Source organism: Furipterus horrens, unplaced genomic scaffold (assembly GCF_987537825.1).
Source record: "Furipterus horrens unplaced genomic scaffold, mFurHor1.1.pri manual_scaffold_8, whole genome shotgun sequence".
In the NCBI taxonomy this organism is placed as follows: domain Eukaryota; kingdom Metazoa; phylum Chordata; class Mammalia; order Chiroptera; family Furipteridae; genus Furipterus; species Furipterus horrens.
Window position 1 is genome coordinate 80690999 of NW_028327178.1, and position 17946 is coordinate 80708944.

At 39.9% G+C, this 17946-nt stretch overlaps 1 protein-coding gene across 1 annotated transcript in view; it reads right to left on the reverse strand.

The window, feature by feature from the left end:
• SLX4IP (SLX4 interacting protein) overlaps positions 1 to 17946 on the reverse strand; it is a 227894-nt gene that overhangs the window by 71363 nt on the left and 138585 nt on the right. The window contains exons 3-4 of the mRNA XM_090286051.1: positions 10123 to 10212; positions 6117 to 6237 (exon numbers count right to left, since the gene is read on the reverse strand). Of these exons, the coding sequence (XP_090142177.1) occupies positions 6117 to 6237; positions 10123 to 10212 (211 nt within the window). The remainder of the gene's footprint in view (positions 1 to 6116; positions 6238 to 10122; positions 10213 to 17946) is intronic.

The window sequence follows — 17946 nt, forward strand, 5'->3', positions numbered from 1 at the left end:
ATTACTGTTACATGGATTTGGAAATAAAAAAGGTAAGAAACACGTGCAAATGAGAGAAGACATTCAATTTATACAAAAGCATGAATCACCCACATTCATCCAAACCACCAGTAATGACAGCTCTTTCTAGTTTAAGGGATCACGAGACACAGAGCTGAACACTGAGGAGGAAACAGAAAAGGCCTTATGGTTAGTGGCTTTGAAATTACTTTTGAAAAAGACATTTAAGTAAGATCACTGAAGCAGCTAAGAACAGGCAGTTAGATAAATGCCTAGAGAGATGTCTTTGGCTCTGAGGAAAGAGTAAAAGCATGTATCCAGTTCCCATTTTTTGTGAAGCTGTTAATAAGCAATATAAGAAGGCAGTATATTATTGTGTCTGTGCACGTTGTCCCTGGCATGCGTGCAGGGCCTAGAATATGATGACCCTTGGGCAGCTGGGAAAAGCAACCTTGTGGTAGAGGTGGGTGAACAATACCCTTACTTTTTAGAAATGAGTTACTTTAGTATGAGGTTAAGCACTTAAGCTGTAAGCTGAGTTATCTGTTTATGCTCTTGAATTACACAGCAAGGTATTGGAGAAGAAAAGAGGCTATGGGAGCGGCAAAGAATCAATCTTTACCACTAAAAGGTAAGAAGAAAGGGAGGTAAACAGGTTACAAAACCCAATTATGGTGGTGGGAATGAAGATTGGTGTAGCCGTTGTTGAAAGCAGTATGAAGTTCCCGCAAAAAATTTAAAGTGGAACTGCCTTATGACCCAGCAATTCCACTTTTGGGAATTTATCCGAAGAAACCTGAAACACTAATTCAAAAGAATTAATGTACCCCCACATTCATTTTAGCATTGTTTACAATCGCCAAGATTTGGAAGCAGCCCAAGTGTCCATCAGTTGATGAGTGAATAAAACAGCTATAGCATATTTACACAATGGAATACTACTCGGCCAAAAAGAAGAAAATTTTACCCTTTGTGACAGCATGGATGGACCTGGAGAACATTATGCTAGGTGAAATAAGCCAGTCAGAGAAGGTCAAATACCATATGATTTTATTCATATGTGGAATCTAATCAACAAACTGAACCAGCAAGCAAAATAGAGACAGACTCATAGACAGAGAGCAGGCTGACAGCTCCTGGGGGAGGGGGGGGAGGTAGAGGGATCGCGCAAAAAAGAAAAAAAGAAAGGAAAAAGAACTCCTGTACACAGACAACAGTGTGGGGATTGTGGGGGGCGGGGGCACATGCATGGCGGTGGAAGAGAATATAGGAGGGATAAATTGTAATGGAAAAGTACAATTAAAAAAATAATGTAAAAAGCCCAACTATGATACAATGTGACAATGTATAAAAGTGTTTTAAGTGCCAGAGAGGAGAAACTAAAGATGACTTTGGAGAAGTAATATTTGAGTTGGGTCTTAAAAGTTAAAAAGGAGTCTTCCAGACAAAGAAGAAACCTGTCATGCAAAGGCACAGCAGTATAAAGAATGTAGGTCTGCAGGAAATAGGAAAGAGAGTAGCAGGAGACAAAGCAGGATATGTAAGTTACGGCAGGCTTGATCTTACTAGGAAGAGGAAAGACATAATCATGCTTGTAATTTATCACATGAACAAACACTTACTAAATACCTACTGCCAGCCAAGATATGTGCTCCATGCTGGAAATATAATAGATAATAAAAGAGGCAGGACCTTTCTTTGGGTCGCTTACACATTTGTGAAGAAATAAAACAATAATGAAATAGTGTGAACAAATTTCAGGATGCTCACGGGCCTAGAACATATATCTGTTGACAGGATAAGCTTCCCTAAGGAGTAGACTCCGAGCAAAGAGCTGAAGGAGGTATAGGAAAAGGGGAAGACGTGGGTAGAGGCCCCAAGATGAGCAGAAGAATCGCGGTTTGGAAGAAAGGAATTAAGCTGCTATAGTTAAGAGGAGGGAAAAGTGGTACAAGATAAGGCTGGAGAGGCAGCCACCCCAGATATCTTGGCCTTCATCCTGGGAGCTTTGGGGAAATCCTGAAGGGCTGCAGAGGTGCACAAGATTAGATTTTAAGAAATTATACCAACTGAACTGTTGACAGCAGGTGGAGCATTGGCCACAGATGATGCGAAGAGGCCAGCTCGGGGGCTGCTGCAGTTGTACAGGTGTCCAGGTGAGGCGAGAGGATGGACTGGCTGGTGGCAGCAGAGAAGGGGACAAGGTGTGAACAGAAGACATGGTCAGTTAAAGGTTAACTTATCAGAAGTAGGAAGGAGAGGAAAGATGAGGCTCTCACACGAAGTTTACTTTCAAAGAGGGATACTTAGCACAGCTCTTTTTCTAAAGAGTGGTTGCATTAGCACCCTGCCTCCTCCCACTGGCAATGAACTCTGCTACTTATCTCACTACGGAAAGTCCAGCATTCATCCCACTGGTGGTCACTGAAGCCTCTATGAAGCAAATAAAGGCTTCTCCTTGTTTGGGGTTGTACAGTTAAATAAACCAAGTTAAAGGCAACCGACAAAGAGGGAAAAATCATTTGCAACATATATAACACACAAAGCATTAATATCTTTTAACAAGCTCTTACAGACCAATAAAAATATAAACTTAAAACAGAAATACTACAAAAATTGCAGTTTACAAATATGTATATCATCAGGATGTTTGCTGCACCATGGTTTACCACAGTGAAAATAAAATGTTACATGCAACCTAAATGAGCAATAAATCAGAGAATAAACTCTTAATGGAATACTATGCAGTCATTAAAAATGTTGGTGTGAACCCCGAATGGCCAACACAACCTTGAAAAATTATAACTAAGTCAGAAGTCTCACGCTTCCTTATTTCAGAACTTGCTACAAAGCTATGGTAATGAAAATAGTGTGGTACTGGCATAAAGACAAACGCGGAGATCAACAGAATACAACAGAGAACCCAGAAATAAACCCTTACTTTTATGATCAAATGATTTTCGATAAAGGAGCCAAGACCATTCAATGGCAGAAAAGATAGACCTTTCAACAAATGATGCTGAGACGACTGGATATCCACCTATAAAAGAATGAAATTGGACCCTTACCTTATACCATATAGAAGTATTAATTCAAAATGTGTCAAAGACCTAAATGTAAGAGTTAAATATACAAAACTCTTAAAAGAAAAAATAGAAAAAGCGTCATGATATTGGATTCAGCAATGATTTCTTGGCTATGATATAAAACCAAAGGCAAAAAAAGAAGAAATAGACAAATTGGCAACATCAAAATTAAAAACATTTGTGTATCAAAGGACACTATCAAGAGAATGAAAAGGCAATCCACAGAATGAGAGAAATATTTGCATATCACCTATCTAATAAGAGATTAACATCCAGAATATACAAAGAACTCCTACAAGTCAAAAACAAAAAGAAAACAATCACAAACAACCCAATTTAAAAATGGACAAAGGAAATAAACAAGCATTTCTCCGAAGAAGAGAGACGAATGGCCAAGAAGCACATGAAAAGATGCTCAACATCACTACTTGTTAGGGAAATGCAAATCAAAACCACAATGAGATATTGTTTCACATCTTTTAGAACAGATATAATCAAAATAACAGAAAATAAGTGTTGGCAATGTTGTGGAGAAAGTGGAACGCTTGTGCACTGTTAGTGAGAACATAAAAGGGCGCAGTCACTGAGGCAAACAGTCTGGTAGTTCCTCAAAAAAATCAAACACAGAATTATCAAATGGTCCAGCAATTCCACTTCTAGATTAGGTATATACCCAAAGAATTGAAAGTCGGGACTCAACCAGATATTTGTACGCCAATGTTCATAGCAGCATTATTCACAATAGTCAAAGATGGAAACAACCTAACTACCCAACTACTTCACTGGCAGATGAATGGATAAATAAAATGTAGTATGTATTATTATATGTACAGTCATGCACTAGTGAATGACAGCGGTACATTCTGAGAAATGTGGCCTTAGGTGATGCTGTCATTGTGCAAACATCATAGTGTACTTACACACACCTAGATGGGATAGCCTTCTACTGTAACTACATGTGCTTCTCCTTTATACAACTGGCAGCACAGGTTTGATTATACCAGCATCACTACCAGCAAGTGAGAAGTGTGTTGTGCTAAGACATCAGGAGAGCATGACATCACTAAGAAATTAGAATTATTCAGCTTCATTATAATCTTATGGGACCATCATCATATTTGTGGCCCACTATTGATCAAAATGTCCTTGTGGTACACAACTGTGTATTTATATATTAAAAATATATTTATTTTTGTACTAGTGCTTACCAAATATATATATATATATAAGTAGAATAGTGACTGCCTGGGACTGGGGAAAGGAGTAATGAGTAATTATCCTTTAATGGGTAAAGAGTTTCAGTTTGGAATGATGAGAGAGTTCTGCAGATGGGTGGTGATGACGGTTACACGACAGTGTGAATGTACTTAATGCCACTAAATTATATATTTGAAAATAGTTAAAGTGGTAAATTTTATATTATGTGCAGTTTACCACAGTAAAACAAAGTTTTTTAAAATGGTGATTACATGTTTATAAGGGACTTCTATATTATGTAAAGTGGATAAAAGGTTATTACAAAATTGCATGTATAGCATGATCACTTTTTCATTTAAAAACAGAGTTCCTGCTCACATGAGCCCAAGAAAGGCTTTGATTTTCTGCTTGGGGTCAGAACTGTGTTCTCTACCTGTAAGAGAGGCTGAGAAGCTGAATATATAGCTTTGCTTACTCAGTAGGAGAGGAAGGCTAGTTGACGGACTTGACCACTACCACACCAGAGGTGAGGACTTGAGTCCCACTATGTTCCTTTCCCTTTTGTATCAGTTAGAAAGTGAGACTAGCCACATCTGCTCGGGTAAGAATGCTACAAAAAATGCAAGGTCCTGTGACTTTTCTCAAGATTTATACTACTACCAAGCAAAAAAAATCAGAGTACCATCTAATACAATATTGTTTGAACGAAAATTCTATTTGTTCAAGGCTTTCAGTTTGGGTAAAATTGTCTACTTATTAGCTGTGCCGGGTAAACACTTTAGATCAAGTATGCCTTCAGTGGGGGGTAGTTAACCCAATTCTTTCCTAAAGAGATGTTGTATTAGCATAATCTAGTTCACAGCAGTCCAGCACTGCCTCTGAGGATTAACACGGGGTTAACTGTATTTGTACCACAGAGAGTGCTATGAAATGCTGACTTAGGAAAAAACAAAACAAAACACAACAACAGACCCAAAAGAACAGTGGGCTGAGAGTCAGAAGAGCTGGGTCTGAGGTCAGGTTTTGCCACTTGCCACATGAATACTCTGTCACAGAACAGCTCACTGAATCTGTGTATCAGGCTCTGGGCTAAGTATAGGGAGTAGAAGGGAGGATTAAAATGCCAAATATACAAGGTAATCTGTCCTCAATAACAAGGTCTATTATTTGGGCAAGCCCCTTCCTCTTCCAGATCTTTAGCTTCTACACCTATAACTCAAAGATATTATCATTCCCAAAGTGTTATTAAGAAATAGGGCAGGATATTTCAACCTCAATGCCCCTGATGTTCTGGGTCACATAATGTCTTGCTGTGTGGGGTGGGGAGCGGAGGCTGTCCTGTGCATTGTAGGATATTTAGTGGCATCCCTAGCCTCTACCCACTAGATGCCAGTAGTTCCTAGGCCACTACCCCCACACCAGTTATGACAGCCCAAACTGTCTAAAGACATTACCAAATGTCCCCTGGGGCAAAATTCTCCCCAGCTGAGATCCTCTGAAACAGGGTGACATATATGAAAACATCTAAAAAAGCATAAAACTCCAAATCAACTTAGTAATAAAGTAGATCCATTTATAAGATTATTTCTAAAAAAAATCCTTTTAAAAATTTAGTTTCCTTAGGAATGTTTTATTTTCTATTTTTATATATTTTGCCTATCGTTAAAAACCCTTCAGGGCTTTTTAGTTAATTTTCTGTACCCAAACAAAGCATGTTCATTACAACATATTTTTTAAATGTATCACTTAATTAACATGACAGTCAGTGTCAAACATAATTGCCATCTCTACAAAGCAGACATTTTATCCAAAATCAAAGTACTCTGTGCCTACCTTTTAAGGACAAGGGACTGGATCTTGTGAATTCTGTATTTGATGGCTTGTGCTGTTTATGAACTTCCAAGTACCCCTTAACTCTTGAATCAATGGTTTCTTTTAACAGTAAACAGACCTCCTGAGGGAAATTAAAAAATTAGAGATAACTTTCTAATTTAATGTAATGCAAAAAAAAGTCAGCTTTGAGCACATTAAAAAGTCAACAGTGAACATTTCATTTTGCTTGCTTTTTTAATGAGCTATGAATGCTAAAAGGAATGTTTTAGGTGCTTAGGGATAACACTGCAGATGCACGTTTGCTACTAAGCTTGGCTGGCTCACTCTGTGATCTGAGAAATTCATTTAATTTTTCCTCTGCTTTAGTTTCACATTTCTAAAAGGAAGATAAAAACACTTCAGTGTAAAAATTATGGTTCCAAGGTGATGAAATCAGTGAGGTCTTGTGCCAATGAGAGCCCCAGGAAAGTACCCACCATGTCCAGGCACAGGACTGTGAAGGGGGGGAACCAGAAGCCAGCGCACATTCAGAGGGAACCCTGACACCAACCAGTCAATGGGGATAGCGGCTGCACGTGGGGGTGGCTACAAGACACAGTGTCATTAGATCCTCCAATTTGTTCAAGAGGAACCAGAAACGAACATTTTATACAACAATTTCTCATTTTTCAAATGTGGTTCACAAAACTTAACACCTAAACACCACCATTTATTTGTTTCTGGCCTCAGGTTTACAAATCTACTAAAAAAAGGAATAGCACTGAGTCGTGGGTTGAATAGAGAACTGGAAATGAGTCATCTGATTTTCTTCAATATTCTTGTTAATGAAACTGTATATGCCCACTTGCTTTTGGCAAAACTGCACTATATTCACTTATTAACGGTGAAAATAATTTAAATTCTCTTATTTCTCTAAAGTAGATTTATACTTATTAAGCAACAAAAACACATGGTTTTAATTCAATGTCCACATACCATACCACTAACAAATTTCTGGAGCGATTATTTTATGTATCGGTGTTATATTTACAAAAGGAAAAAACTTTGAAAGTACAATCATGCACTGGGAAGATACTGTCTACTTTAGCTATACTACCAGGAAAGTCTAATTTAATGCAGAAGGAGAAAAAAAATGCACACCAATCTAAATTTACTAGATTAAGAAGTGATGCATAAGGACTGATAATTCTGGTTTAATTCCCAAAGGCTCTGTAGAAGGCTAAGAGTTGCCGAGGTCACCTCAAACCTGTTTCACTGGTTTCCTGCAATGCCATCTCAGGTTGATCTCTTAGAATCCTTATAAATTAAAACAAGAACAAAGTTTTAACTTGCTTCAAAGGGCAATGAGAAACAAACTTTACCTTTACTGTAAACACATGTACTCCTCAAACAGTACAGAAAGCACTTGATTTAACTCACAAATGTGAGTTTCTTTATAAAACACAAATACTAGTCCCCCCTCTCCTGCTCTCATTTTGCAGTCCAAAGATGCAGTGCCTTGAGGAATACAGAGATATCCATTTACAGTTGAGTGTTTTGGCATTGTTCACACAACAGAAAGGCAGCCTTGCCTCATACTGTTGTTTTAACAATTAAAGAATTTTGCTTCACATTGCAGGGTTCAGCTATGACTGGGCCTGAAAATATGTGAAAGACATACATGGACATAGGATCACTAAAATTTGGCCATAAATGCCCTATAAGGCTAGACCTAAAAATAGTAGGACAAAAATAAAGCAAAGGCCATATACATAAACTTTCTCCCTATAGTTTATGGGCTTTCCTTTGATAAGCCAGGTTTGACAGATGGAAGGCAGACCATGTGCAATGTACTCAAGATACTCTAGTAACTGACCACACCACACCTAGCGAAGCATTCTCCTCAGAACCAGAGCAATGCAAGAGAAGACAAATTCCCAGCTAAAGTGGAGGGGCAGATGAGAAGACCAAGTTAAAATCAACGAGCAAGAGAGAGCTACATAAGGAATCCCTAGGCTAACAGGGGCTCATGTTTGCTTCTTCAAGTTTACAAATGGAACAGTTTGAGTTTAGCTGTTTGGGTACACAGACTACTTGTGCTGGACTCAAAATAAACATGTTGAATACATGTAATTTGTTGCTTTTTCTGAAAAGAAACTGTATATTCTTAAGACTTTTGCTACATAAAGCGACCGTTTAAATGCAATCAAACTGATTGTTAATGAAATCTCAATCATGAGATGATCTAATGTCAAAAAAATGAAAGCACTGAGATACTGAACACAGACTGAAGTCACATACTTTTCTTGACCCCCACCCTACGCACACCCAATTATCCCAGAGCAATTTTAATGTCAGTGAACATATCCTAAAGGAACTTTGCTTTGGGAGCAAAACTCGACTTGTTGGCATGACCTTCCCTCTTGCAGCTGCCACTGCAGCAAGCTCTGCAGGTCCAATCGTGCACCTTTGCTAGGTCACGCCCTGCTGCCCGGATGTAGGTACTCGGTGGAGCAGCGCAGCTGCATGTAGTGCCCTGGAAAAAAATCTAGCCTCATGTTTTGGCTAGGAGGTGCTTCACATACTCACAGCTTTATTTTAAAGCTTTCCAAATAAACTGACTCTTGGCAAAATTGACTGAATATCAACAAGAAAAGTCTAAGGCGGAAGGAGTAAAGCTGAGAGAAAATGGAGGAAAATCTGGATTCTAGAACGCTGTCCATGTAAGTCAAGTCAGAAGGTTTTTGGGTGAGGTCCCCTCGGGTGAATATTAGTCACTTTGGGGAAATGAATTCTTCTGAATTCAATCATGGGACATGTGTTGGTAAGCCAAAGCTTGGAATTATATGGGGGTGAGTTGTAGTAGGAGATGCTGGCCTATTAAATATTAAGTTTTGATGAGAACAGTGCACGGTTATTTACCTGAATGACAAATCTCATCATAGAAAATCTTATGCTTTTCTTCTCCCAGTTTCGGGCCACCAGGTATCTTTTCCTAAATTATGACAGCAAAGTCTTGATAATTTTATTAACTTTTAATTGAAAATGCATTACCCTGTAAATTTTCTTCTGGGGAGATTTCTTACTAGTGATCTTCAAAAGCTGATTGAAAGTTATCGCAGTAAGAGGGGGGTGGGGGTGGGGTGTGCGTGCGTGCGTGTGTGTGTGTTGCTAATGTCTTCTCAATGCACCACCTTTTAATAAAACTTACTTTCATTTCTAGATCTGAGAAGCTTTTGTGACAAATAAATATCATGGACACATGAAGTATCTACAATATTGTGAAAGTTATATAAAAGCCACTGACTGCCTCGCTCTCTGCTCTCTAGTAAGCAGTGATCTGAAGAAGGAAGCAAAGCATGTGATGAGAATTAATGCACTTTCTAACCCTCTGCCAAGGCAGTACTTGGGTGGTATAGCAGGTACCTAGTGAAACCCTTTTCTTGCAGGTGAGGAGACTGAGGCCCAGGGAGGTCAAACATCATGCTCCCAAACGGCTATTCACTTTACTGACTGACCATTCAACCAGTGACTAAGTAAGGGGAGAGAGGGAACACTGCCAAATGTCTCCGCACTTGTTGTCACAGGCTCATGCTAATAAAAGGATGGTGGAAGATAAAAGTGCACAGGACTGGAATTTCACTCAGGTGTGAAAGATCAGCCTTGCGTGAGCCCCCACACCTGCTCCAGGTGCTTGGTCTGTCCTTCACAACCAGTCAGATTAAAATCCCTGCTTACCTGGAGCAGTCACTTTAACTTCTTTTAATACAGAGTACTCCTTACCCAAAACAGAGGTAGGAAATTTCTGGTTTAAATAATAGAATAGCATATGAAATGTATGCATGCGTCAGTTTCTGCAGGGAAAAAAAAGCAGGTGTATCTGTCACTGGGAAGATAACACCTAGTTTTCAAGGGTTAAATATCACTCAATATTTTTGCCCACTAATTAAAATGAAAGCTTGAAAAAAACTAATATTTCTTCTAGCAGTAGCTACTTGCATTTAAATAGTGAAAAGTTTTGTGGTACCTCTTTGTTCTGTTCAGAAAACCAGCTGGTATCTTTGTTTGAACCTTGCGGTGATACATGAAGATCCACCAGGACAGCAAAATCTCCACACTGAAAGACATTAATGGCCAAGTTAGCTCACTCCCAACAAACAATGAAAGACAATCTCACAAATTCCTGTGTGGTTGCTCACGAAATGGCAACAAAGTTCTACTAGACAGAAATGTCATAGCGGGCAAGGCCAGGAATCATAACCTGCTACTCTTTGCGAGTTTAATACTTATAGCAGAAATGCTAGGGAGAAATGTCATTTTAAATCATAACAGAAAAGACAAAATATTTATCTGTGGGCCATACCTTGCAGGGGGATGCCCAGGCACCCAGAGGCAGCTGGAAGACTATCAAACACTGGAGGAGTAAAACAGGTCAGAAAAGAATGATTCAGTGGACAAACAGGGAAATTTTTTCTTCTAGGTAGGAGAGAACAAGTCTATAAGCTACTGCATTTTAGACAGACAAAAAGATGGCTGGGACAACACATCTTGGAACAGGAATAGAAGCACAAACAAGTGAAAAGAAGCAGGAGGAGGAAGGCAGATGCTGAAGGACAGTTATCAAAACTGTGTAAGTTTCATATATTCACATACACTACAAAACTGCACAAGGCCTGCCTTCTTTCTTATTCCAGAGGCTAGTTCTATTTAGCACTTTTGAAACAAATGGAAATACTATGTATCTGTACCAGTCATTAGGGTAGCCAGTAGCTAGCTATCTGTGGCTACTGAGCACTTGAAATGTGACAATTGTGACCCAGAAGCTAAATTTTAAAATTTTATTGAATTACAGTTTAAACAGCCATGTATGGCCAGCAACTCTGTGGTGCAGCTATAGAACCTGAAAAAGCTGTAGCTTTATAAATCCTCAACCTATGAGCGAAGTAATTACTGAGACTCTCAGGATAAGTGTGCAAGACCTAACTCAGAAAGGACTAGAAGACCAAGACTATAGGCTGAAGGTAGTCCTAAGAGGCCCAGAGGTTCTGTTTAAGGCCCACAAGAAAAAGTCTCTTGTACACCTCTTTGGCTGAACATTTTTTTTTTCCATTTTAAATTCTATGCTATAATTCAATGGTGAAAAAGCATTTTCAACTAATGGTGTGAGAATATCGACTATAAATATGGAAAGAAAAATGAAGCCTGACACCTACTTCATGCCATACACAAAAATTATTTTGAGATGGATCACTCACCCAAACATAAAAACCAAACTATCTTCCCGACTTTAGGGTACGAAAAGATTTCTTAGATAGAACCCAGACCCAGAGAGCACTAAATATAGGGGGGGGGGGGATGGTTCCACTGGACTTTATCCAAATTAAAACTTTTGGTCATCAAAAGACAACATTAAGAAAGTGAACATATATGTCATAGAGTGGGAGAAAATATTCATAAATGCATATATCTGACATAAAGGATAGGTATCATATTGATACAAATAGATATAAAAAAACAAACAACCCAAACCTGAACAGACACTTCACAAATAAGATAAACAAATAGCTAATAAACATGAAAAAAGTGTTCAACATCAGTCATCAGGCAATGCAAATTAAAGCCACCAAGAGATACAACTACATACCTACCAGGAGTGATTACAATTAAAAGACTGACACACCAAATATTGGCAATGATGTGAAGCAATCTAAACACACATTGCTAGTAAAAATGTAAAATGGTCAACCACTCTGGTAAATGGTTGGTCAGTTTCCTATAAACATACATTTATTTACTGACTGAGCCAGCAATTCCATCTCATGTATTCACTGAGAAAAATAAAACATGCGTGCACAAAAAAAACTTGGAAGCAAATGCTCACACAAGTTTTATTCATAGCAGCCCACATGGACGACAATCCAAGTCTATCTACAGGAGTATATTCATTCAATGGATACATTCATTCATTCAACTAAACTACTGATATACTCAATATGGACTAATCTCTAAAATATTATGTTAAAAAAAAGAAGCCAAGGTACAATAATAATTAGTGTATGTTTCCGTTTACATAAAGTTCTGCAACAGCAAAACTAAATCTATAGTCAAAGCAATCAGAAGAGCGATTACCATAAAATACACATAATACACAAACACATAATGAAATACATTTAAAAAAAAAAGACACAGTTATTGCCGAGGTAGGAACTGACTGAAACAGGCACAAGAGAACTTTGTGTGCTGATAGGAATGTTAAATACCTTGATAGGGTATGTGCCTAAGATCAGTTCTTTTCCTTTTATAGAGATAATGCATCAATAATAATTTTTAAATGCTGAGTAAAAAAACATTTATATTTGTTAACAGTTATTTACAATGTAAGCATTATGTCCCTGAAAATGTGTGGGTGTTTTGGGGGAGACCAAGTTCATTGTGTAATACATCATGAGGTACAATGAAAGATGATCTCCCCTGATGTCAAACGGTGCCGAGTGGCTTACTGAACTGCAGCTGCAGTTTAGTGTGTCGCAACAGGCATTTTATTTTAATGCAAGGGAATCGAAGAGAATATTGAAATGGGATTAAAAATATCTCAATGGGCCAAATGGTAAACTTAAGTATTGTTTTGTGAAACTTCTGTATGAGTCTACTGAGCTATGATGTAAAGCCTATTTCTTACTGTGGGTTGTGGTCAAAACTGTTTGAAAACCATAGTCAAATATACTGTTATTTAAAAATTTTCTTCACAACTGCTGATTATAGAGTTAACCTTTAAGGAGTATGCTGCCACCAGGTGGAGGTCCTTTGCCACAACTACCTGATTTAACCAGGGGTTATTAACCTTTCATGTGCCATGGATGTCTTTGGCCAGCTGTGAAGCTGATAAAATTTGCTCAGAATAATGTTTTTACATGGATAAAACACAATGAATAGAATTCAAAAGAAAACCAATTTTACTAAAGTATGGTTATCCAAATTTAAAAATAAACAAATTTGTGTTAGGGTACTTGTTTAAGGCATTGGCTCATGTCACATAGTGGAATAACTACTATAAACCCAAAGTAGTGATAAACATAAATGATATATTCAGATATGTGCCACAACTATAATATGAAAAGAGATACAATTTCTAATGGTGACAAATATTGCTAATACTACTGTGTTCTGAACACTTCATTCATAATAAAAACTACATTTATTAGAACTTGGTCAAAATAAAGACATTAATTTTTTTTCCCAGCCAGGTTCACCAATCCTGTGATTTCTATCACAGGCCTGCTGAGGCTCCAGGGGTGGCAGAACAAGAGCCCCTCCAAAGCAGTGAGGTGTGCCTCACACGCTGCCAGTGGATGTGAAGTGGAATGTAACACGTTGTACTGGGTTTCTCTGTAGGTGTTCAACCCTGATCCCGCAGTCGAACCGAGATCTTTGTTATCCCTTCATTAGCAAAAAACAGTTTTAACAGTAAAAAATGGTGATGCTTCAACAATCTGAACTGATACTATGTAATAGTAACTTTCTAAAGAATTAAATAGCAAGGTCCAATCTGGTATTTTCTCATCATTTTCTAACTTTGATCCCAAACAACGTAGTATAAGTTCAATCATAGACACATTAGAATGTGTTTAATTTTTAAAATAAATCATCTAAAGCATTACACTGGTGCTCAAACTCGCCCAGGATCTCTGCCAGACTCCCCCGTGGGCATGCATGCCGTCCCCTCCCCCACAGCAGGGTTCGCCCCCTGCAGCCAGCAGTTCCGAGTTCTCCAGCAAGAGCTCTCTCAAACGCCCACACTAATCATAGGTATTTTGCCTTTCTAAAGTTCCTACTGAAAAGCTTTGCTGCTTTTCTCCCAGGAGTAAACAGAAGTTAAAAAAAATAATAATAATAAAAAAGCCTCTTATTGCTGCCAGCACCACAGCCTCTGCTTCTCCTCTTAATTAAGCGGAGGCTATTTCTACTCTCAGCAGATGAAACTCTCCAGCTCTCTTCTGCGAGGAGCAACACACTGGCCATCACTTACTTCTTAGGTCAGAGCAGCTCATTTTAGACAGGCCAGTTGCCTCTTTAACAGGCCTAAGGCTACTAGAAAAGCTGGACAGCCCATGCCCTGAGTTGAGTCAGTAGGTAGGCCAGGGTCTGGTCCAGCTTCTAGCCCCCTCCACCCAGAGCTTTCGGCCAAAAGCCTGGAACTCAACACCAACTCCTCCCTTTTCCTAGCCCTCCATAGTCAGTCACCAAACCTCCTAGATGTTACTTCTTAAAGAACTAAACACATTCCTCGTCTCTTGTTCTGTATCATCTCTCACTTGGAATCCTAGGGGTACTTTTTCTCTTGGTGCCCCAGATGAGTCTCAACGCCCCGAGCAGCGCAGCCTCAAACATAAAACAGGAGCAGTGCACTCCTGCAGCTATGAGCCTAACTAACACACAAGCACTTCAATGCTCCTGTGCTTAGCAAATTCCTGTGCATTTTTTAACCTTCGCAGGAGCACGGACATTTCTGGGGAGCTTTTCTGAACAGCCTGTCCCTTGCTCCTCTGGTTCAGGCACATGCTTCATGCGTTTATCTATTTTCGTTTTAACTGGCTGATCCACGTAGGGGCTTTCCTTACTACTGCTTGGTGTAGACCGGGTGCATTCCTCAGATGACTGTGCACCCTGCGATTAGCACAGTACCAGCTCACAGTAAGTGCTTAATATTTAATGAAAGAAAGAAATAAATGAACAAATCAGCTCTGAAGTTTGGGCAAACCACAGCCTTATCTGCAAACTGAGGGCTCTGAGCTCATTCTGGCAACAAGGTCATTCTGATTCTGCCCTGGACACTGATGTGTCGAAGAACAACTTCCTCCCTCCTTATTCTGGAGTGGTGACAACTATGTCATCACCAGTGACAACCAGTCATTTTCCATATTTTTGGGGGGAAAAAAAGGATTACAAGGATCCTAGGATTATCTCATCCTAAAATCACTGCCAACCAAGCTTTTTGTTGATTTTTTTCCTACCCCTTTTCTAAGAATTCCAAAGCTGTAGCTTAACTTGCACTCTTGCCAGTTCTCCAGAGGTGGAAGATCTTGTCTTCTAATTTTACATTAGGTGTAAAATGAAGGTAAAATGCTAACATGTAGACATCTTGGAAGCAGGTCCAGAACTTTGAGATATATGGAAGGTTTCCCACATTCTCTCATTCATTCACTCTCCACTGAGCTTCATAAGGCAACAGAGCACTATAGGAAGTGCGATCACAGCACACACCAAAGGACCAGAGGTAGCCCCATGACAGCCGTGCCTGATGGAGACCACGGAAGCGAGCATGATGTCTCAGCTAAGGCCTAAGGCATGGGGCAAATGCTGGAGAAAGAAAAACAAATAGCACCCACACAGAAAAAGAGGCCCAAATAGCTTGGGGTGCTCTGGGACAGGAGAATCTGGTAATGCGGAAATAGCATCAGATGAGGCCAAAAGGGCAGGAAGGTTCAGACCCTAAAGGAGCCCTGTACAGGTCAAGGGGACCTGCGGGCTGGAGAGCTCTCTTAGGTGGGAGTGTGGAGCATAGCCTGATGGGGTGAAATCACTGGAGCTAGGCATACAGGCGAAAAGCCACCACAAGAACCCAAAGAGGACACAATGGAAGGTGATCCTGAGGTAAGGGGGAAGGGGCAGATTTGAGGGATACTCAGAGTACAGAATCAAGAGAATGTGGTTAGGTGTGAAAGGAGGAAGAGCAAGGATGATGCCCAAGGCACGAGTAGTTGCCACCATGCCCATGAGGCTGTCCATAGGCAACTGGTCCATATGCCTCTGTTGCAATTGTCACTGGCAATTTACATCCAATTGGATTAACAATTTAAGGCAGTTTGGATTAAAAAGCCAAAGATTTAAAATGGAGTAAATAAGTAAAAAATTATTTAAAAAAACAGGGTAAAAAAAAAAAAATGAAGCCAGTGATAGGTATGTACAAAATTCCTACCATAGTCCTAAGCCTCTGCAACACTTGGCTTTGAATTTGCTAGTTAGAAATGTGAAGGGCCAATCAGGGTCCATAAAATGAAAATGATTTTTGTGCTGAGAATAACTCAATCATTCTGGATACTAAATCTAGAAAGATGCTTCTCCTGAATGGCTTCATGAAAAAACACGGCAATTATCTTCCTGGAGTATGGACTTTACTAAAAGGCTTTAGGAAAAACATTAAATACTTTCATATCAAAACAAATTGCATATATGCTACAGCATGATATTAACGTGACATGGTTTTTAAAGAAAATTTAATACCGTTTACACAGTACCTGTGTCCAGGCTTGTGCTAAGTTTTACTTACAGTATTCAATTCAATCCTCACTACTAGCCTGTGATGGAGCACAATTATCACTCATATTTTACAGATAAGGAAGTAGAATCAGAGAAAGTAAGACTAGTCCAGTATCACACGGGCAGTAAAGGACAGACCCAGGAGTCAGATCCAGATCTGTTAAGACTCTAAACCCATTGCCATGCTTTACTTCGAAGAAATATCCCTTCTGTGGAAGGAGATTCACGATTCCCCTCCAGACCCCAAGGTGGGGGCACACTTAAGGCTGCCTAGCCTGACATCCACTCCACTGTACTTGGGAACTAGCCCCCTACTCCCTCTAGCGATGGCAGCTATGTGTGTCCATTAGCACCAGGCGACTGCACCAAGGATTCTAAACAGGATCCCTCCGCTCCCTTCCCTGGGCAGTTTGACGGCTGCTTGAAGGGAGACACTGAGTTCAGATACTGAAGCTGCCACTGCGGGTACCCTGTTGGAACAAGAGTGCAGTGTAGTGGCAAAAACCCCAGCACAGAGAGACCGGGGCAGGAAGAGTGGTCAGGGAGAGGAAGGGATGAGAAGGGGGACTGACAGCAATACATCACGTGGAAGGTGGGGTCAGGGTAGGAAGAGAGGTCTCCTGACATTAATAGTTCAGAGAGTTAAAGCTGAGGAAGTCAACACAAATATTTTGTCAATTTAACCCACCTTAGCCTGTTCCTCATTAAAATACTTGCCCAAGAAATAGGAGGGCATGCATATATAATAAACCAACTGAGGATAGAAGAACAAAGAGTCATTCTATTGGAATACACTATATTCTTAATCTAACTGCAAAAACTTGTTAAGGGTGAACAAGTTGGCAACGACAGTTAAGATTCATGGAGCACTTGTTGTGTGCCAGATACCGTGTGTCAGGCCTTTGCAGTACCTTATTGCATTTCATTCTCATGACAACCCAGAGAGGCATAAACGATTACCACTCAGTGTTCTGGAAACACTGAGCAACGTCAAGCGCTCTCTTTCTTTTAGAAGATCCCTGGTGATCATGGCTGGGCTTTGTTTGGTGTGGTGCCTTGCCAACCTGGCAATACTCGTCAGGCCAGGTACAAGGAACACTCGATAATCTTGGTAACAGGATTAGACAGAGATCACAGCACTCGGAGGGCCCTCTAATGACAAACGGGAGAATGGCTTGGCGCAAGAAGCACGAGGCCACCAATCTCTTCGGCTGACTCCCTGATTTAGGAGGGGTGTGCTACCTCCCTCCTCTGGGGTCAGTTTCCCTCCATGTAAAATGAATGGACACAGCTAGGTCCAGGTGCTTTCCTCTTTAAGATTCCACCTTCTGGTTGTGCTTTGGTTTGCAACCATTTGCTTAGATTCTATTTGCCCACATAATGTTTACCCTCCTGTGAAGGTTACAAAAAAGCCACATGGAGCCAGCCTATCACCTTCTATCAGTTCACCATGGGCCAGCCAAGCACAGTAGTAAAATCCACTGTTGTTCTGGAATAGAGAACAGGAGGACACATTTCCTGTTGTGCTGACTTC